The sequence below is a fragment of the Penicillium taxi genome (genome assembly GCF_028828555.1).
Source record: "Penicillium taxi strain IBT 34144 chromosome Unknown utg000004l_segment0_segment0, whole genome shotgun sequence".
Lineage (NCBI taxonomy): Eukaryota > Fungi > Ascomycota > Eurotiomycetes > Eurotiales > Aspergillaceae > Penicillium > Penicillium taxi.
This window is the reverse complement of record NW_026643206.1, coordinates 3,759,477-3,780,454: the sequence shown is the minus strand read 5'-3', so window position 1 is coordinate 3,780,454 and position 20,978 is coordinate 3,759,477. Positions and strand designations below refer to the sequence as shown.

The 20,978-nt window shown below is 47.0% G+C and overlaps 8 protein-coding genes across 8 annotated transcripts; 2 read left to right on the top strand and 6 right to left on the bottom strand.

Annotated features, from left to right (window-relative positions):
• Positions 1–103: 103 nt before the first annotated feature.
• N7495_006294 (metallophosphoesterase family protein) lies at positions 104–1,592 on the bottom strand (the record flags this gene model as incomplete). Its single annotated transcript, XM_057208945.1, is given in 6 exon segments — positions 104–381; positions 451–496; positions 509–530; positions 590–870; positions 943–1,388; positions 1,463–1,592. 6 exon segments carry the CDS (start codon positions 1,590–1,592, stop codon positions 104–106), a joined length of 1,203 nt encoding a protein of 400 aa, XP_057062719.1.
• A 544-nt stretch (positions 1,593–2,136) lies between these two features.
• N7495_006293 (IlvD/Edd family dehydratase) lies at positions 2,137–4,228 on the bottom strand (the record flags this gene model as incomplete). Its single annotated transcript, XM_057208944.1, has 3 exons — positions 2,137–3,321; positions 3,391–3,576; positions 3,656–4,228. 3 exons carry the CDS (start codon positions 4,226–4,228, stop codon positions 2,137–2,139), a joined length of 1,944 nt encoding a protein of 647 aa, XP_057062718.1.
• Positions 4,229–4,772: 544 nt separating this feature from the next.
• Positions 4,773–6,239, bottom strand: N7495_006292 (putative DnaJ domain protein (Mas5); the record flags this gene model as incomplete). The annotated part of the gene is made up of 4 exons (XM_057208943.1): positions 4,773–5,325; positions 5,380–6,017; positions 6,076–6,134; positions 6,215–6,239. Coding segments are annotated over 4 exons (1,275 nt in total), but the record flags the coding sequence as incomplete, so codon positions are not given.
• Positions 6,240–6,574: 335 nt separating this feature from the next.
• N7495_006291 (glutamate--tRNA ligase MSE1) lies at positions 6,575–8,656 on the top strand (the record flags this gene model as incomplete). Its single annotated transcript, XM_057208942.1, has 7 exons — positions 6,575–6,826; positions 6,884–6,956; positions 7,008–7,045; positions 7,100–7,516; positions 7,568–7,825; positions 7,880–8,046; positions 8,101–8,656. The coding sequence occupies 7 exons, from the start codon at positions 6,575–6,577 to the stop codon at positions 8,654–8,656; spliced, it is 1,761 nt and encodes a 586-aa protein (XP_057062716.1).
• Positions 8,657–9,591: 935 nt separating this feature from the next.
• N7495_006290 (putative microtubule associated protein (Ase1)) lies at positions 9,592–12,136 on the bottom strand (the record flags this gene model as incomplete). The annotated part of the gene is made up of 3 exons (XM_057208941.1): positions 9,592–11,576; positions 11,629–11,812; positions 12,020–12,136. The coding sequence occupies 3 exons, from the start codon at positions 12,134–12,136 to the stop codon at positions 9,592–9,594; spliced, it is 2,286 nt and encodes a 761-aa protein (XP_057062715.1).
• A 513-nt stretch (positions 12,137–12,649) lies between these two features.
• N7495_006289 (Mov34/MPN/PAD-1 family protein) lies at positions 12,650–13,733 on the top strand (the record flags this gene model as incomplete). The annotated part of the gene is made up of 2 exons (XM_057208940.1): positions 12,650–12,674; positions 12,733–13,733. 2 exons carry the CDS (start codon positions 12,650–12,652, stop codon positions 13,731–13,733), a joined length of 1,026 nt encoding a protein of 341 aa, XP_057062714.1.
• Positions 13,734–15,014: 1,281 nt separating this feature from the next.
• N7495_006288 (putative cell division control protein Cdc25) lies at positions 15,015–18,829 on the bottom strand (the record flags this gene model as incomplete). Its single annotated transcript, XM_057208939.1, has 3 exons — positions 15,015–15,352; positions 15,424–15,640; positions 15,692–18,829. The coding sequence occupies 3 exons, from the start codon at positions 18,827–18,829 to the stop codon at positions 15,015–15,017; spliced, it is 3,693 nt and encodes a 1,230-aa protein (XP_057062713.1).
• A 1,167-nt stretch (positions 18,830–19,996) lies between these two features.
• On the bottom strand, positions 19,997–20,305 carry N7495_006287 (uncharacterized protein; the record flags this gene model as incomplete). Its single annotated transcript, XM_057208938.1, has 1 exon — positions 19,997–20,305. One exon carries the CDS (start codon positions 20,303–20,305, stop codon positions 19,997–19,999), a length of 309 nt encoding a protein of 102 aa, XP_057062712.1.
• Positions 20,306–20,978: the final 673 nt, after the last annotated feature.

Below are 20,978 nucleotides of genomic sequence, written 5' to 3'. Positions count from 1 at the left end.
GGGGTAGGATTTTTCATTTTCGACCGTATAGGTTGTCAGCTTGAGCCAAAAGACTACTAATCAATTGTACATTTTTATGAGAAATGACCAGTAACTAATACAATCAATGTCTAAAATATGAAATAGAGAAGGCAGAAATGCAAAGATAGACGAGGAGAAGAAGTGCTGACTGGTCGTAGATACTAGGGCCTGCCGAAGTTTTCACCTCTTTCTGAAACACTTTTCCGTATTGGTCTTTACCATATGTCGAGTTTAGCGTGATTGGTGCTGAAATATTTCCATCTTCTAACCGAACCCATGTCTGTAATTCATGCTTGAAATTTTCTTGATTCAGAAGGATTTGACGTGCACCCCGGACAGCATCGCCATAACCTCCATATCCTTTTTATGTAGTGAGTAAGTCTTTGCATCCATCGGATCACATTTCATGGAGAGGAATTTGAGACTTACCTGTCCGTCGACCATAACACATGTGAATTCCATCTCCAGTCATATTCTGATCAACAACATGACCATCCCATTTGAAGCACCTGCAGTTACCTGGATATCAGAACTTGGACTACAAATGTTCTGGATTGAATGAACATACCAATCATCCTGGTGATCATGACCGCTGAACGTCGCCATTAGTCCCTTAGTGTCAAGAAGAGCGCGCATAAACCGGCTATCTTGCCCAGTATAGTTTGTATCGCCAGATCCTTGGGATACAACTGTTTCCCCATTTATACCGGGTGTTTTGTTCAAGTCCACGCCTTTTTTCTGGAACGCAAACATTGCATGGACAGGAATATGATAGAATGCGATAGATGGAATAACTCGACCATATTCCGTCGTTAGATTGGCCTTCGCTTCATGAAACCAGTCAATTGCCTTTATATATTGTTAGAAATCAGCATTCAACGATAACATGGATAATATTAACAAACTTGCATCTTCATGAACCCAATCACCCCTAGCGCCTGATCTATTATCTCCTCGATTTTTCGCATAATTCCCTCCTTTGGAATCGAAGAACCACAGTATTAGCGCAGGTATACTCTCGGAAGTTTTTTGTGGATACACCGGTAAGTAATAATTCGTTATTCCAGCCTTGGAGCCGGATACCATGCGTTTTGTCAAACTATTCGAGTAGCTTTGTTCTTTTTCGTAGATATCTTTCAGCGGATCTAAGTTCGGATTACTATCATGATTGCCGTAGGTCGATGCCCATAATTTTCCGGCACTAACTAGTGGTGCTACCACTTCATCGAGGTATTGATCGGCATTGTCAGCCTTTGTGGCTTCGCCGGATATCAAATCACCGTTGAGAACAACCAGTTGTGGTTGTGTCTCTTCCTGGGAGAGAATTTGCGTCATGAGTTTTTGGGTCTTGGCATCCTTGTCATCGTCTGATTTATTTTTCCGGTCATAATTTAGCAATTGTGAAGCCTAGCGTCTAGGGCAACCAGCATAAGACAAATACCTTCGGCGAAATGCAGATCTTCAAATATTGAAATGTGGAAAGTGCCATTTTCTGTAAACCGTAGTGTTCGATTATCGGAAGGAGAATTTAGGGCACTCATAACCAGTTGGGCGGCTTCGTTCAAAGGCATTTGGAAACAACCTAAGCGGGTTCCTCGATCCTTTTAATGTGGACTTGACAATCATAGAAGATGCGGCTATAAGGACTTATGAGTTGTATTTAAGAAGTCACTCACGTCATTATTGAAGTCGGGATCCTTGCATTTGCATGTACAATTGTCATGTAGTATTAGAAAGATATTAGAAAGCCGGAAATGGGTACAGAGTGCCAAGAATGCCAAGAGCCATTGCTACTCCGATCTGGAGATATCGGATTTAATATCCGATTTGTCCCACATTTCCTCAAGTACATGAAAAGATAACTAGAAGACTTTTTGAATTTTCACAAGATCATTTCTAATTTCTAATTTCTGATTGAATAGGTAGTGGTTTAAAAACACTCTCATCTGAGATGATGGATAGAATATGGGTGTGGTAACACTTGAATTTATTGGTTTGCAGCTTGTCCAACAGGGTTGGACTAGGAAATACAGGATTGAGGATCCAACAAAACGAATATGAAGTCTCATGTTCAAGGTAGAATTAGTATATCTAACATTTGATGTAAAGGTAATTTTAATGATTGTGTCGAGGCTCTTCCCATTTCTGGGCAATACGCTGGTACTTTACTGCATCACGCAGGACCATACCCTCATTCAGCTGATCAGTCTCACGACGGAAAATTTCCTGCCACGGAGTTTGGCACTCAGGCCCAGAATAGCCTCCACGGGCCTGTGTATCAGCGCGGCGACGTTCAATCTCTTCATTATCGAGTAGAATGTCGACTCGCCGCTTATTCAAATCAACGCGCAGACGATCTCCGTCGCGAAGAATTGCGAGGTTGCCACCGGCAGCCGCCTCGGGGCTGGCATTGAGAATTGATGGCGAGCCCGACGTGCCGGACTGGCGGCCGTCGCCGATACAGGGGAGAGAGTGGACTCCTTGGCGTAGGAGGCGTGCGGGTGGATGCATGTTGACGACTTCTGCCGCGCCTGGGTAGCCTAAGGGGCCTGTACCACGCATGATCAAAATGGTAGAGTCATCAATAGGAGTTTCAGGGTCGTCAAGACGGCTATGATAGTCTTCTGGTCCATCAAAAACAGCGACAGAGCTCTCGAATGCGTTCATATCCTTGGGGTTTTGAAGGAACCTTTTTCGAAATTCCGGGGAGATCACGCATGTCTTCATGATTGCTGAGTTGAAAAGGCTTCCTTTGAGATGTAAAAACCCCGCATCTGCAAGAAGAGGCTCATTGAAGGCTCGAATGATGTTTCTATTCCATGTCTGCTGTCCGCGAACATTCTCCGCAATCGTCTTGCCATTGCAAGTCAAAGCACTTGTGTTTAATTTTCCAGCCTCTAGTAGCTCTGCCATTATTGCAGGGAGTCCACCCGCGCGGAAATACTCTTCTCCCAAAAATTCGCCAGCAGGTTGCATATTGAGAAGTAGTGGCACTTGGAAGCCTAGATTATCCCAGTCATCCAGTGAGAGACTCACGCCAATGTGCTTAGCCATGGCATTGATGTGAATAGGTGCGTTTGTGCTGCCACCAATGGCAGTGTTGGTGACAATGACATTCTCAAATGCTTCTCGTGTCATGATATCACTCGGTTTGCGGTCTGCGTGGACCATCTCCACAATACGTTCTCCTGTCTCGTAGGCACATTGACTGCGTTCTCTATAAGGTGCTGGAATCGCTGCCGAGCCTGGAAGGGCCATACCCAGCGCTTCTGCCAGTGCATTCATAGTAGAAGCCGTGCCCTAAAAACACTATCCATTAGAATTTTATCCTTTGATTAACCTTGGAATTGTGATCAAAACTGCACCCACCATGGTATTGCAATGACCCACAGATGGCGCACCTCGAGAAACATAGTCAATGAATTCCTCGCGATCTATGTCACCGGCAGCGTACATCTCCCTTCCTTTCCAAAGCACCATTCCCGAGCCTGCCAACTCATTTTTCACGTAGCCATTCAACATCGGGCCAACATTAAGACATATGGCAGGAATATTCTTCGAGTCTCACAATCAGTTCCATGAAAAGAAAGAGAAAAAAAAAAAAAAAAAAAAGAAAGATTAAACCAAAACATACCACAGTAGCTGCTGCCATTAAGGCAGCTGGTGTTGTCTTATCACAACCTGTCAACAGTACCACGCCGTCAAGGGGGTAAGAATGCAAAATTTCAACCAACCCAAGGTAAGCCAGGTTACGATCCAAGCAAGCAGTCGGCCGGCGCGAACTCTCTTGGATTGGGTGCATAGGAAACTCAAAGGCAATACCGCCTGCACTTCTGATACCCTCTCGCACTCGTTTGGCAAGCTCCAGATGGTGTCGATTGCAAGGTGAAATGTCGGAGCCAGACTGTGCAATACCGATGACCGGTTTACCGGACATTAACTCCTCGCGTGTCATACCATAATTCAGATAGCGCTCAATATACAACGCGGTCATGCCAGCATTCTCGCTGTTGAACCAACGTGTTGAGCGCAGTTTGCGGCTCCTTGGAAGCACGAGACCATCGTTCAGGCCGGCGAGTTTCTTTTCTAGCTCATGTGTACGTCTGCGTAAGGCGAGGAGCTCTGTCTCACAGTCTTCGATATTGATAGGCTGAGGGTTTTCACTGCAGGAACAACCTTTGCAGGAGCCTTGAGGGTTGCACGACATGATCAAGTCAGTCAGATGCGGGGAAGAATGGTGGAGATGCGAAATGACGGGATATACCCGGAAATAGAAGCACTTGGGGGTTGGAAGGAGTAAAAGGATAAACCTTGGAACATTGGAAGGTTAAGAAAGACTTGATATAATATTTCAAATCTACCTAGTAGGTAGCATTGAAGGTTCATGCTATGATTAAGACTGTAGAGGAAAACCCGTTGCCGACCCCCCACGAAGCAACTCCGTGGGGGGTCATTGATTAGATAGACGTCTAGACTATCCATTACCTCGGAAATCATAAGTTAATATACCTTAGCATGAGGATTCTTCTTTTCGTCCATGTTCTTTTTACTCCTCTCCATTTATACCTCATATCAAACATTCCCCCGCATATGGTCAATACTTAGGTGTTGAGTTGAACGATATACCTACGTATTTATGCAATTGTCTAACTCTGAAGTGTAAAAGTCATTATCCCAACCGTAGCAGAGATTTCAAGAAAAGCTCAATGCCATGACGCCGATGCCAGTAAAAAACCTCATCCTTTTTTTATCTACTGGGTCGCGCACTGGGCGCCTTGACCTTCTTCATCGTCTTCCTCTTCATTCTCCCAGTCATCGTCATTGGAGTTACCACCAAACTGAGCGAAATCGACTCCCAGTTCGAACTCAACTTCGTCCACGGTAGTCGCTGTGATAGGCTCTTCAGGCTTGGGAAGCACTTCCCGAATCGTATCGAGAATCGCAGGGGTCGGCTTCCAGTTCTCATCAGGGAATTTGATATCCACAACGAGGTACAGGTCTCCGCGAGAGTCAGTACGCTTAATCGGCATGCCCTCGCCACGGACAACAAGAAGCTGTCCGGGCGAGAGGATTTTACCGGCCGGGTGCTTGATCTCAATGCCGCGTCCATCGAGGTGCTTCAAAACAACTCGAGAGAAACCGGTCAAAGCCTCGGCCAAAGTGACTTCGATAGTGGCCTGCAGATCAGCACCTCGACGGGCAAAGACCGGGTGCTCCTCTTCAACGAGACTGAACACAATATCGCCAGGCTCTTGGTCTGGGTGTTGGTCAGCCTCACCTTCGAGAACGATCTTCTCTCCTTCGCTAGAGTATGGTCAGCATCTCCATTTAAGCAGAGTGAAATAATATGAGACTTACCGAGAGCCGGGTGCAATGTAAATCTCCAAAAGTTTCTTCTCCTCGCAAGTCTTGGAGCCCTTGCACTTCTTGCACTTGTCCTTAGGGCTAAAAAATTCACCTGCACCATTGCAAGTAGTACAAGGTTCCGTTACACGGGTGACGAACTGTCCCATGTTTCGGAGACCCTCCCGATATCCAGCACCGTCGCAAGTAGAGCACTTCTTGGCCTTCGCCTTTTCCTTTCCACCTTTGCCCTTGCATAGGCTGCAGATGACATTTTTAGTACTGGCGAACTTGACGGTCTTACCCTTGTACATCTCTTCAAGGCTCACATCATAATCTTGCTCCTCATTTGCGCTCTTTCGGCTCTTACCACGAGGACCACCGGGCATGCCGGGCATACCTCCCATACCGCCCATCCCAGGCATACCGCCCATACCTCCCATGCCACCGAACATTTGAGCGAGCAGGTCGTCAATATCAGGACCCATTTGCTCACCTGAACCGTTGAATGCACCCATACCATGTGTGTCATACATGTGGCGCTTATCTTCATCGTAGAGAATTTCGTATGCCTCTTGGACGGCCTTAAATTTAACTTCGGCGGCAGGGCGTTCGTCTTCGGGGACTTTATCAGGATGATTTGCTAGGGCAGCCTAGTTCAGATGACTGTTAGCATATTTACTATGGACGTTTTCACGGTGCATCATTTACCTTGCGGTATGCCTGTCGAATCTCATCCTTAGAAGCACCGCTATGAATTTCGAGGACCTCTGCAAAAATATCATGTTAATAATTTCTTCTCTTTTCTTTTCTTTTCTCAAATCTGTTCATCGCGATAGATTCTTCGTACCATATAGGTCAACTTGGACGTCAGCCACTGGAAATTTCGTCAGTAAACCGCAACAACATAGGAAAAATATTCACAGTGAAGTAAAGCACTTACTGCTGACTAAAAACCCGATTGTGGGTTTGAGTGCTTTAGAGAAAAGGTTGGAAGAGGGAAGAAAATCGATCAAAATGCAAAAAATAAGAAGTAAAACAAGCCAAAAGATGGGAGAAGGTGGGTGTGTAGTTAATGTGAAATGATGAAGCGGAGTTTCAAATTTTGTTCGGAAGTCGCGCGGAGCGAACGAACCTCCGCAAAATAAAACCCGCGCCAGATTGTCCTGCCCCAATTTTAAGGCCAGTTCAATTCTACAATTAAATTTCAATGAGAACTCATCCAGGGCTCTTTGCCCGACGATCTTGGACTTGCACCCAATGCAGAGCGCATTCGAGCGTTGGCGCGCAAGTACGCAAGGCCAAAACAACCAACCTACCTGATGCCCCTGCCCGCACACGTTTTGCGCCCTCACCGACTGGATACCTTCACCTTGGATCTCTACGGACTGCGCTTTTCAATTACCTTCTCGCGAAACGGACAGGTGGCCAGTTTTTGCTGCGCATTGAAGATACCGATGCGGTTCGTGGGGTTTTTCGCGTTTTAGGGTGGTGTGATCAATTGCTAATCGACGCATAGAAACGAACAATTCCTGGCGCAGAGCAAAGATTGTACGATGATCTACAATGGGCAGGGCTACACTGGGATGAAGGTATGCTTGGATAATTCACCCAGCTTACACAAAGCTGACTGCGGTGGCAAGGTCCCGTTGTTGGTGGCCCATATGGACCGTATAGACAGGTAAGGCGTTACACCTACCATGACTCAAATATAGTTAACTAACTTTTCTTGTAGTCAGAACGAACAGCATTGTATCGATCTCATGCCGACAAGCTGATCTCTGATGGCCATGCCTACCGGTGTTTCTGCTCCTCGGAGCGTCTCGATTCTCATGCGCGTCACCGAAGTCAGGCTGGACTGGCCCCTGGCTACGACAGAACATGCGCAGACATTTCATCCGAGCAATCTGCGGATAGAGCTTCCAAAGGAGAGGCACATGTGGTCCGGCTGAAGGTGGAGGGATATCCCATGTTCAATGACCTAGTCTACGGCAAGACTGGTCAGAATAAACCGAACAGTAACAAACTGGACTTTATCGATCGAGTATATGATGATCCGATTCTGTTGAAGTCGGATGGACACCCGACATACCATCTGGCTAATGTGGTGGATGATCATTCCATGAAGATTACCCATGTCATTCGGGGAACGGTAGGCTTATTTCAATACTTTATTCAAGGGTAACTGCTCATATCTATACAGGAGTGGATGTCATCTACGCCTATGCATATGGCTTTATATAATGCATTCAAATGGGAACCACCGCGATTCGGTCATGTTCCTCTGCTTGTCGATAAGTCGGGGCAGAAACTGAGCAAACGAAACGCAGACATCGACCTCTCTTCATTTAAAGACGGACAAGGGATCATGCCAGCCACTTTGGTCAACTTTGCATCGCTCCTAGGCTGGTCTCATACTCAAAAATCTGATATTTTCAGCCTTGAGGAGCTCGAAAAGATTGTATACTTTCACCATTTCTATTCGCTCCCGTTCTAATACTAACAGACCTCCCAGTTCAACCTCAAGATCACTCGTGGCAACACTGTAGTGGCCTTCGAAAAAATGTGGTTCCTACAAAAAGCTCACGCCCAAAGATTTGCCACAAATGGGGGTCCCGAATTTGAAGACCTCGTCAACAAAGTAAAAGCCAGCGTCGAAGAAAGTCACCCACCAACGACCTTGTAAGATCACAACCTGATGACATTGAATAAACTCACCAGACTCACTTAATTTAGTGCCCCTCTTCTTCAAAACCGTACACTCGCCGAATACATCACCCCTCTCCTTCGTGCCGATGCCAAGTCTTACACCACGGCATCAGACTTCACAGCGCGCAATGCAACTTTTTTCACCACCGAGCTGAACCGGGAAACATACATAAGTACATCGGCCGCAGTTCCCATACAAGCGCTTCACACCGCAGCAGCCGCTCTTTCCCTTGTACCACCCTCCCACTGGACGGAGGAAATGCACCGCTTCAATATAAACTCCTACGACGGCTCCGACGCTGTCCTGCTATCCGAGAGTGACGCACCTGTTTCCGCAAATAAGCTCTTCAAAAAGGAGTTGTATCATTATCTCCGCTGGGCACTATCTGCCTCGGCTCCGGGCCCTGGGATTCCCGAGACTATGACGATCCTGGGTAGAGACGAGACTGTACGAAGACTTCAAGATGCGAAAATTTTGACGCAAGATCTTGTTCCATCTGTTGGAAAGCGTGTGCCCAAATCCTCCAAGTCTCAAGAGAACGATGATCGTAGTTGGATGGGGTCTCTTGCTCCTGGGAAATAGTATATTACGATCGATTGTACAATTACCTATTCCCATTCTATATCATATCAGTCCATAATTCAATTGATAAACATTGACCTTGGAAGGGACACCGACTCCAAAAATCGTCAAACAAATACTGCACATGAAACTTGGATGGTGCCCAGGTGTGATAATACTTTTTGGCGAATATAAATACCAGTCACTTTCTCCCCTTGAAGGTATTGAGGCCTGTAATGTCGATATCTTATTAAGGAAGGCGTTGTGAACAAATCCCTCTCGCTCATCAGTACAAAAGAGATGCTTCGATCCCAAGGCTTACGGACTAACTACCAGTTTCTACTGCTACAGGACCAAACACTACGATAGAAAGAGATTTTGTAAATCCGCTAGTAAGATTATGAACAAAGCTGTAGTTCACTAGCAGACGTACACAGTAAAAGAAACAAGAGAAGCTGCACCTCAAGGGAATAAGAATGGAAACCAGCACCATAAGACCATACAAGAAAGAAATAAAATAAATAACACCATGCCAGCCAGACCAAAGGAAAAGGGGAAAATAAGTGCTAAAGTCGTCCCAGCTGGAAAAATTCCACTGGACTTTGATGAGGTTCAGAAAGAAAAATAGATCATTAACAGTGGAGACATGTTTTGAATTCTGAATTTTGAACAAGGAAAGGGAAAAATCAAGATCAGATCAGCGAATAGAATGCCGATCGAAAAGAGCGGGAAAGAGACCGACCCATTAGGGAATCTGAACGGTAAAAGCTCAACAATAAGGCATCGTGAACATGTATCGTGAGCCGTAAGTCGTGAGCCGAGCAGAGTCCGATCTTGAGATCATCAATTAACCAAGCGATTTGCATGAATGCGGCTTGGTTTTCTGAAGCGGCGTCAAAATAAAGTGCAATGAAGTGAAGAAGATTGCCAAAAGATTAGAGTGTCATATGGCATAGCTAATAGGTTTCAAAGTCCTCAGACCAGTCATTATCACTACCTGCAACACGGAGCACCTGACCAGGATGGGGACCATCCGGGCTGACACTTCGAATGCCCCTGCTTTTTTTGCCCATCATGTCCATGGCATCTTCGGGAGCATATCGCTTGCCATGAGCAGCGCGCATCTTAGCGTAGTAGATATCGCTAGCATCTGCTTCTGACTCTGAGCCATCGTCAAAGGTCTCCCAGTTCTCAGACCCGGAGGTGACTGTGTTGGTGGCAGATGAGCTTGAGTTCGTCGAGGTCTGACGGAGAGCGGGAGGTGGTGGTGCATGTTGGAGGTATGTGTTGGCACGTGGGTAGCTCATTTGGGAGGAGGCCAAGGAGATGGAGGACAAGGAGGATTGGGAAGAGTGGGAGTAGACCCCTGACCGATGTGAGTTTGACATTACCGACATCACTGCGCGCTGGCGGTCATCATAAGCATCTTCGGGGCTGACCGGCCGCACAAAGACGCTAGACATGGCGCTATTGCACCGCGGGAGCTCCTTCAAGTGTGCATGGCGATCCTTTGACTCAACAGTTAAAGCACGCATTCTTGGCGGAGGTCCCATCTTGCCTTTTATGGTGGTGGTGGTGGAGTACGCTGCAGGCTCAGTTTTCCGCTCCGGGGAGTTGTTACCATAAGGCAAGTTGCTCAATGGAGCGCGAGCTGGGAGTTTAGAAGGAGAGTTAGCTCCTGATCTCGAGCCAGCGTAGCCAATAGTACTATGCTTATACAAGCCACCAGTTGGGGTTTTGGTCGCAGAGCGAGGAGGGCCACGCAAAGAGCTAGCAGGCCGAGCAGGTGTCGGTCCGCGCATAGAGCTGGGGGGACGAGCAGGAGCCGGTCCACGTATAGAGCTGGTGGGTCGAGTAACAGATTGCTGCCTTGCGAGAGACGCTTTATTTGTAGAGGAAGGCGCAGAGGGTGTCTTGGAGCGAGGAGGAGGCTTTGCTACGGCTTCAGTCAAGCTGTCAAGGTACCGTTCTCCATGGACGAGGAATGGTCGGCCATATTCATCCTCCCATCGCTCCAGCTCCTTGCGCAGCTCAACTTCAAGCTTAGGGAACTCCTTGGCAATACGCTTGCGCATTTTCTCCTCGCGCAGCAGCTTGCCTGGATCGCGCTTCTCGCCCTTGTTACCGCGGGCCATGAGTCGCGAAGCGTCCTGGCTTGACGTGTTCAAGGCATCACGTTCTGCCAGTAGGCTACGGTGTCTCTCAATCATCTCAAGAGTAGAAGCACGTTGCTCTTTCAGAGTCTCCAATCGCGCAATCTCGGCATCGTGAGCCTCAAGCAAAGCATCACTGTACACATCAGAGAAGGCAGGAGTAAAGTCGAGCATTTCCTCCTCAGAAAAGAAGAGACCATCCCAAAGCTCCTGCAAGCGGCAGCGAGCATCCTCGACAAAGAGGTGCATATTTTGTCGCTTCAACTCGTTGAGGCGAGCCAGCTCTTCCTCAAATTCATTGATTGTGCGATAGCCACAACCACGGTTAGCAGACAAGAATGCCTTACGATCAGCTTCTTCGACGCCGAAACGCTCCCACAGACTCTCGACTGTAGTGCGGAGTTCCTTAATCTTGCGTTCGCGAGCCTTCTTCTCTTCGATCAATCTATCTCGCTTGCTCATCAGATTGGCGAGGTCGGCTTCATGGAGTCCCAGCTGCTCTGGAGACTCACGATAATTCTTAACAATGTTTGAGTCTGTTTGCACTTGCGGTGTACCCAGCTCTGCCCACATAGTAATAATTTCCTCAGAGCATGACTGGACAAAGTCAATGCGGCGGTGATATTCTTCATAAACACGTGTGAATTCAGCATCCAGAGCAGTAACATAGGCGGGTGATAAATCAAAGCTCGGGGGAATGGTCGATCCCGGAGCAGTGGGAGGGAGTTCGAGTGTAAGGAATGAGTCTTCAATGTGGGAGGAATATGATTCCAAAGCCTCGACAAGCTCTGTGAAAAATGTCAGTGTCAAGAACAGTCTGAACGGTCGTCGCAAACCTACTCTTCACTTGCTCAAATCGCTCGCGATGCAGCTTGGCCATGAATTCACTTTTCTCGCGCAAGCTTGCGATGCAGCGGTTGAGTGGATATGTAACGCGAAGTTCCTCGCTGTTAAGCTCGAACTGGCCATTGGCCTTCTCGTCGCCGAGGGAGGCCTCCATTTGTTGAATTGCGGTAATTAAGCGCTGCGCTTCTTTTGTCATGTCTTTTTTTCACTGCAGAGTAACTCCAAATTAGTCATTCACCCTAATTATGATTTGTTCCGCACTGCGACTTACCCATCAACAAGTTTCAGGTGGTTATTCAAGGTATCCGATAAAGCGCTAAAAAGCTGTTGTCCAAGTCAGCATCAAGGCAATCCAATGATAAGTCTCGGGGAAGAGTCAATTTACCTCTGACTCGCGACACTCGCGCTCGCGAGTAGGAATCCCAATGTCATCAAAGATGCCATGGAGCTGCTCCACAATATTGTTGACCTGAGTGGTCAGGTAGCTTGTATCCACGGCCATAACTATCAAAGACCCTCTTGAGCGACGATGAGGGCGGCGGATTCGGGAACAAGGAAAGTGGTTCGTGCAGTCGGCGAACTACTGCGTCTACGTGGATTGAACAGAGGATCCACCGCGTCCGGACGCTATGGCAACAACAAACAATAATAAAAGGAGAGTGGCTTGCGGAGGGTTTGTCAGAAGCAAGACATGGATCAGGGAGTTGAGCGTGGGATCTTATGTTTATGAGTGGGACGGGCCGAAGCTGAACTTGGATGATTGCAGGCTCAATCAACGAATCCCGCAGTTATGTTTGGAGCAGATCGTCGTCTAGGGCAACGGCTGACTAACATCCTTTTTCCAAGAAGCCGAACAACCCCCTCCGTTTTCACCGCCTTAGTTTCTGCCAAAGTCTATCCCCCCACCGCCTTTCTCCACTGTCATGCTGGCTGTTGAAGCTCCAAGTTTCCCCTCTATCCACGATTAGCCTTTTAGCTGATCTGACATCTGCTTTAAATCCAATTACCGATCGAAATGGAGGCTGCACAGCAGTCATGGGGTAGGTCTCATGGTGGACTTATTGGATAAAGCTTAAATGGTAGCTAACAAATGAGCAGAGCTCTCGAACGCAATCAGCGTGTTCGATCCACAACGTGATGCTCTCTACCAATATGATGAAGCTAAACAAAAGGCTCTGAACACGGCACGTCCCTGGGCCAAAGACCCGCAATACTTCAAATCCGTCCGCATTGCCGCGTCAGCACTACTGAAAATGGTGATGCACGCTCGATCAGGCGGCAATCTCGAGGTTATGGGTCTAATGCAAGGCTATATCCTGGAGGAAACATTCGTAGTTACAGACGCGTTCCGGTTACCGGTCGAAGGCACAGAGACCCGCGTCAATGCCCAAGATGAGGCAAACGAGTACATGGTGTCTTATCTGCAGTCGTGTCGAGATGCTGGACGCATGGATAATGCTGTCGGATGGTACCATAGTCATCCGGGCTATGGATGCTGGCTTTCTGGAATCGATGTCGCGACGCAGGCTACGCAGCAGATGTCTGGGCCATTCGTTGCTGTCGTTATTGATCCGGACCGTACCATCTCTGCTGGCAAGGTTGAGATTGGGGCTTTCCGTACTTTCCCTGACAACTATACGCCGCCTAGAGGCGCTGTGCAGGATGATGAGTATCAGACTATCCCACTTGGCAAGGCGGAGGACTTTGGCGCACATGCAAACAAGTATTACTCTCTCGAAACGACCCATTTCAAGAGCACACTCGATTCAGAACTCTTGTCACTGTTGTGGAATAAGTACTGGGTTGCAACTCTCAGTCAAAGTCCATTGTTTACGTCCCGCGACTTCGGTAGCAAGCAGATAGTCGATCTCAGCCAAAAGATCCGCAATGCTGGAGCAAATACAACTGCGGTACAAGCAGTCGCACCATACTTCAAAACAGATACGACGGGACGCAAGCACAATCGAAATGGGCAGTTGGATAAGGTTGTTCGTGGAGGGCAGCGGATCGTATCGGAGGAGGTCAAAGGTCTTGTGGCGTCCGATGTGAAGTTGAAGCTATTCAAGGATGTCGGAAATAAATCCGCTCCAACCGTCTAGATCATTTCCCTCTCTCTCCCTCTATCCGGCATGATTGGCGCAGGGGAGTTCATCTCATAGATGTTACTGATGTCACTTGATGTCGCTACGACCGTTACGTTTACTACTCATACTTAAACCAGTGCTTGGCAAGTCGATCTAGATGGGGCCCATACACATGAGCATAGAGCATTTAAAAGTCTCAAATGCAAAACTAAATGTCCAAATTAGAGCTCACTCTCCTCATACATAGTTAAATTCGCGCTAAGAACTCTAAAAAGTCTAAAATATAGATGTCTATCACGTCGTATTGATTTTTCTTGAGATAGTTATGGAGTAGTTCGGGGTATAGATCGACCTAATATAGAGCTAGAGCCACAGTCGTAGTATTCAAGGAGTACGAAAGAAAGAAAGATGATAAGAACAGAACAGTGACATTTATCATTAGAAAAGACGTCAACACTGAAGTAAACAACATAAAGTTCCCTCAGATTAAGGGTTCGTTGCATCTCCAGGATATTTCGACAAAAAAAATGAGAATATGTATAGTCAAAAAATGTACATCGAAAACATAGCTGGTATGTGTGACAATCGAAATGTGTTGAACTCAGGGTATGGTTTGAGAGGTTCCAAGTTGCAGCAAATTAACGGAATGCCAAAAAGAAGGCAAATCTTCGTTTAAAGGTCTATGTCAGGTGAAAAATTTATATCGAATGGAAGAAGAAAGAAAGAAGAGAAAGGAAGGAAATCGCTGCAGTTGGAATCGAATGTATGCTGCTGCATGAAAGGTGGCGTGGTGGGGTATGAAGTTGGAATATCAGATCAAATGATAGATTGCATGTTTCATTGCATGAAGGTTGTGGATGTAACGATGCGGAGATTGATTGCATGGATTTGGCACAATTGGGCGTTAAGGACTCCATAATTACCCAGAATGGGAAACCTGAGCCGCTGCATGTCGCGGAAAAGCGGAACGGGCGGGAAATCGATGACTTGAGTATTTCGGGCCGATTTGATTGGAAGAATTGATATTGAATGTGACGATAGATCACCTAGATCGGACACATCCTGCAGATCGTAGAGCCACTACAGGAAACCGGACTCAGAGAGTAATCTACGGGTTTCAGAATCAAAAGAAGTTAGTCTCAAGGATCCCAAAATGTTTCAAAACACGAGCATCTTTGCCCTCATAAGGAAAGTAAGAGTATGAGATCAAATTTGGGTATCGCCAAAAAATGCCACAAAAAACACCAACTCAAATGGAAATAAAAGGGGGTCCGGGGGAGAAAGAAAAAAAAAAAATTATCGCATTCTTGCGACGGTGCTTGCAAAATACATCGAGGTTTTAGACTCTTTGTTTGCGGCTTCGTACCTTGTGATTTTCTCATCTTCACGTTCTCTAGGCTCGATCTCGAGACTTCGGTCATACATGTCGTGAACATCACCGGCAGCTTGAAGATTACTGAGGATATAATCCTGTAGTTCCGGTACGGGTTGAAGGAGATAGGGGACGTTCTGATACTGCTGGATGTCCCGGATAACCTCTGCAGTCTTCGCTCTCTTGTTGAAGTTGATAAGTTCAGATGGCGTAAGAGATGGGATACCATCCTCAATAAAAGTCAAATCTGTGAGATAGACACCTATATGAATGGTCAGCTACAAGTACATGTATGAGGGAGGCACCATATCACTTGGTGCTTGTTGATCTCACCAAAAAATGGAATACAAGGAGGATTGGCAAGATGCAGGGTCTCGCGATACTCGCCAAAATTCTTTGTGCTTGCCATAAGGCGACGCATCTGCTCAAGAATTGCATGAGTACGGCCGCTGACTTGGCTCCAAGTGCGACCAAGGCGATGAATGGGAGCGGTTCCAAGAGCAGAGATGATAGATGTTAGGGTGGAGTAATTGTTGAGCGAGCGACATTTCTATGTAATGTTAGCATGGTACTGTAATGGATATAAAGAAAGAACACATACGTCAGCAACGTTGACAAAGTGCTTGATAACGCCTACACGCTTCTTGACATCGCTTTGTGTCAAGATCATTTCAGCCACCCAATTTGTCAACTGGTTGGAGTGCAAAATCAGAGCCTTGACATTAGCAGCCGGCTCTGGCTCCTCAGGGCCAACTTTCTTCTGCCAGGTCTTATTCAAACACTCTGTAGGTCGAATTTTAGAATAAAGACGCGACTCGACGATAGTCAACTGTCGGGCAAACTCTGTAGCATCAATATCGAGGAACTTGAGCTTCTTCATGTTCTTCGGAACGATTGGTGGTGGTGCTGCGACGTTTTGGGTAGGTACAAGTCGCTTGCCACTGGTGTCCTGGCCACGCAGTCGTTGCTCAACGACAGTAAGTAGTGCAGGAGCACCAAGAGTCTTGGTAGTAGCGACTGATTCCTTCGTAAACGAATGTACCCGTCGCATAAGTTGCATATTCACTTCATCATTGGGCTCCATCCAGAAATGGTCAAACCAACTCTTGAGAATGTTGACTACGCGGAATCTTATAGGTTTTTGTTTCCGATCAATCCACACTTGCATTTCATCTGAATTCAACCCAAATGGAGGCTGGACATTGAAGCGCTGCACGAGAAGTTCAAAGAGTTCGGTTGCGGAGGTGAATGAGCGATAGGTGAGAAGGAAAGTGTTGTTGAAGGATGCATCGAGCTTGTCGTGGCGCGTAAGATGTTCTACCAAACCAGCCAATGTTCCACATTTAAGCATGGGTACATCTCCTTTAGTATCGTAAAACACCTCGCCCTCGTGATCCATGTTCAAGTACCATGGAGTCTCCTCGGGCTCTTTGACAGGCTCCCGGATCTGTGGCTCGCGGGTAACCGTTGCAGGTGGTGCCTGGCCGAAGAATCTCTGGGCCTTGTCCATGTTGCGCCGCACCTTGTTACCCTTGCCGAGGGCGTAAGAAGACGGAATGCCAATCGACTCTTCGGCGATATTGCTTTGAGATCCACTGCGGCTGTGCGTACCGTTGCTGAGTCGCTCGTCTTCTTCGTCCAAGCGGCTTTCGCTTCGAAGGGTATCGTCGGGAATTTGCTCCAGGAGCAAGGCTAGCGAGAAACCTATCTGAGAGACGTAGTTCTCCAACTGTTTAATCACAAGTCGCAAGGCAGTGATACGATCTTCGAGAGAATCACCGCGTAACTCCGACCACTCGTCAGATAGAGGAGCGGAAATTGCCTGGGTGGTTACGATGAAATCTCCAACTCCATCGTACACTCGTTGCTTTTGCAAGCTGAAATCTACCAATTGAGGATTCTGGAAGGTTGTGCCAAGAGGGACAAGGTTGACCGATTCAATAATCTCAATCCAGGGTTTGAATTGATTAAGGACCTTGATCGCTGCAACGGCAACATCATCCGCGAACTCTGAGTGCTCTGGGTGTGTGACGATCTTTTGGTCCATGGTTAATCGCTCCTCCAGTCGACGAACACAACCCACAAAGGACCTCCGGAGGATATCAACCTGATCGAGGAGCTTATTATCAAGAGTGACTGAAGGTTCGGCTCGCGCATCGCCCTCAGGTGCAAGGAAGGACGTCGGGCCAGCATTATTCAAAGTGACGCCGTTATTTTGCCAACTGCCACCACACACACTACCATTAACAAACCCAGGAATGATCCGGTGAATGCTGTCCCCGCGCTGCTGGCGGGCAACGTCCACATAACCGTATACTCCCTGCATGACACCGTCGGCCTCCAACAGGCATTTATTTTCAGAGTCGAGACTGGGCCAATCGGCGGCTGCGATATGTGACGAGAGAACCAACTTGGAGAATTTCGACATCGTGTCCCGGAAGTAAGGGTACAGCGCCTTATTGGTGGAAATGATCGAGGGGTTGCCGGAATGGTTATCAGTTGTGTCAGATCCAGCTGCCAAGAGCATGCGCAGATGATCGGAGATATCCTCCGCCCTTCTTACATACTCAGATCGTTCATGGCGATAGAGAGCCTTGCGGTAGGCGTCAATGGCTGATCGCATGTTGTCCACGAGGGCAGGCCAAGTGACTGGTGACGCAACACCATCATCCACAAAGTGTTGAGGAGTACCGGAGGAAATTGAAGGTCGAGAGAAGCTTTCAGTGATGAATTTGCTAGTACTAGTTCCCCCGTTGCTGCTAAATGACGGGCTCTTGTTTGTCTGCAATGTCTTGGAATCTTTCGGTCCAGGGGGGTACAACGAATCCATAGAGGTAGCAGGAGACACACCATCAATGAGGGATTGACGATGACGAGACAGAGAGTCATGAGAGCTACTCAGCATAAGCGATTCTCCTTCTGCCTCAGAAGCCGAGCCGTCATAATCATCTTCATCTCGCTCAAATCCGCGCGCCATCAACTCAGGAGGCGGTCGAGTCTGCTCAGGGACAAAGAAGTGGGTACGGTCAGGACCACTCTCGTCTGTTGAAGTCGGATTCTCAAATGGCATTTCGTGGGTCGAGTATCCAGTAAGGGTGTTGAAATAGAATAGACGGCCGTCGGGGGTGACTTGCGGAATCCAAAATGCTGCTTCTTCCTGTTCCTTGGGTTCAGAGGTACTCTCTATCGGTAGAGCAGACTGTGAGTCGCGCTGGTTCACTTCGGAGTCCAAATCCTCCTCCTCTTCGTGGCTATTACCATAATCATCATCCAAGCTGGATTCGGTGTTAATATCGGTGTCTTCGTGTGTCTGTGTCATTTGCTCTCCGAAATCATCTGCCTCCGTGATCATTGTACAGTAATTGCTGGGGAACCAGCCGCGGACATTATCAATAACTCCATCCCACCATCCGGTTTCTAGTTGGTTGAGAACCTGTATTATATCTCCTCGGCGGAAACTGAGACTGGTGTGGTCGTCAGCATCGTAATCGTACATGGCCCGCACAAAAAGCGCGGGTGGCTCAGGGGTGGCCGCATATCCGGTAGCCATCTTCAAGGGGGATTGATTTGATGGATTGCTATGTTTTGAAACGCTACTCCCCCTACTCCGTAGAGTTGTAACTGTGGGTTGGGTGGTCTGTTCGTCGGTGTACTCGAAAGCGGTCGCAAAAGCCCCGGTTTTGGTAGTCGTAAGCGTAGATCCCGTATTGACGGCCTCAACGACGCCGAATTCGAACATGGATCAGAGAGTAACCGAGTAGAGGAGTCCGAATAAAACGAGCGAAAGAAAAGAGAGGAGAGGTCGAATGGTTGGGATTCACTGTGCCCCGTAGCTCATGGTTTGAGGATTTGAGGATCGAGAGGGGGGAAAGAGAACCGGGTGATTTGGTGATACAGTGTCCCTCGTTCAAGAATAATCGATGGAAGCTGGTACGCGGTACACAAAATCAGAGTGAGAAAGGGTCAAAGTAAGAACATTGTTGTAGATGTAATTCAATTTAGAGGGGGAAGAAGAGGGAATTTGGAGTGGAGGCGGGACGGATAAGGCGCCAACTCCTCTTCTGTTGTAATATTACAATACGAGGACACAAATTCATCGCGGCTCAATATGCCGGTATAATAATTAGAATTAATTATTACATATATGATTACCGTGGTAATTATTTTCATATTTCATATCCCACTTTATTTTAAGTCTTGTCCACTACTTCGATTATCCACTTCAGTATACGTGCGTTTCTCCCGGCATTGCATCTAACGCACGTTTATGTGCGTTAACTGCCAGGTACTCAGAACTTAGTACTATGTGTATATAGTAAGACCACAGCTCTGCGATCAATCTCCATCATACAATTTAAATCCACCAAATCCATCAACCACAGGTAGCTCAGAATCTTTGTGATCTAGACTAAAGCGAGTTCCGTTTTTTTTAGTGGAATGTGCGCCCATGTGGATCAGTCGAGGCTTGTAGGTAATACTATACAGACAACAACCTTCGAACCCTTGGAACTATCACTTCATCGCAGTAGTTTTACTCTGTCCAGTACTTTCTCTCTAATCTACAAAGCTTCCTTGGAATCTAGGGTATTAGATTTGAAACTGATAGGCGGCACAGAGTATCAAATCCATACTGCCGGAATCAAGTGGAGATTTGCTAATGCACTAACGTCAGTCCACATTGTGTCAAAAGATTGATTGGATTGCATTGGCCAATGCACAGACATTTCCGGTTCTTTTCAGCCCGGAGTACAAACTACGACTATGACTACTTCGTACTTCTCGACTCGGATAATATTCACGCTCAGGGGTATGAAAGTTCATTGCAGCCACTAATGACACACAAAAAAAGAGGAGTAATTGGAGCTAATAGTGCCTCCAGAACTATTCTAGAAGGTATTACCAGATATTAATCTGTGTGGCGTAGATAGTCTCCGTCCAAGTCCGGTTCTCGAAACTCCCGGGGTCGAGCCGACGTTCCTGCGTTGATGCATAGTGTAATTAATTTTGCAAGCTGTCCAGGTGAGGGGTTATATCTACCTCCAGCTACTATGTAGCCCTGGAGGTACTCATACATCTGCATTCTACACTCGCTATCCTTGTAAATGTCGGAAAATATACCGCATTCATGCAGGATCCCGAGGCTCGTGCTTAGAATCCCTCGAAGGTGTCGTGATGCTACGTCGTAATCATGAATGTTTGATCTCACCAATACCATATACTCATTGGATGCCTTACTCTGCTCTGCATCTGCAAGATACTCAGCTTCGATACCTGTAAAATAGGTGATCCCTGAAATCCTCCATTGAAGTATATTTCTAGTATTAAACTATCTATTTAGCTCCGGGGAGATTAAACTAAGTTTCTACCACGCAGAATCCATGTTTTACTCATTCCATATGGAACTCTATTCAGTACAGCCCCCAACTTGGTAATAATACCCAGTTAACGCACCTAGTCCTCAAAATCAACCAAGGAATAACACTAACCTTCTCAGTGCTAGGTCATTCAAATAAAATACTATCTAATTGCTTACTCTATAGACCTAGAACCCCTAGAAGAAGAGGATACCGATCATCGTGCCACGTGGTAAGGTGTCATCTGAGCTTAGCTCGTTAACTAAATGACTTATCTAGTTGATAGCTAACTCTATCCACATGGCGGTCAACGCTGAAGAAGATTATACTATATTCGTAGTCATAGCAGCCCTCGCTTATTTCTGTGTGCGGTATGCGAATTACTGTACCTAAGAAAAGTGTAATAGTCCTTCTGTTCCTGTAGATCAGGGATGATCCTTCCATCAGGCGGGGTTGCTCATGGTAGGGTTTTGATGTGAAGTACCTGAAGTCCTCCGATTCCGCTCTATTGAGTATAGCTGTGAATTTTATTTT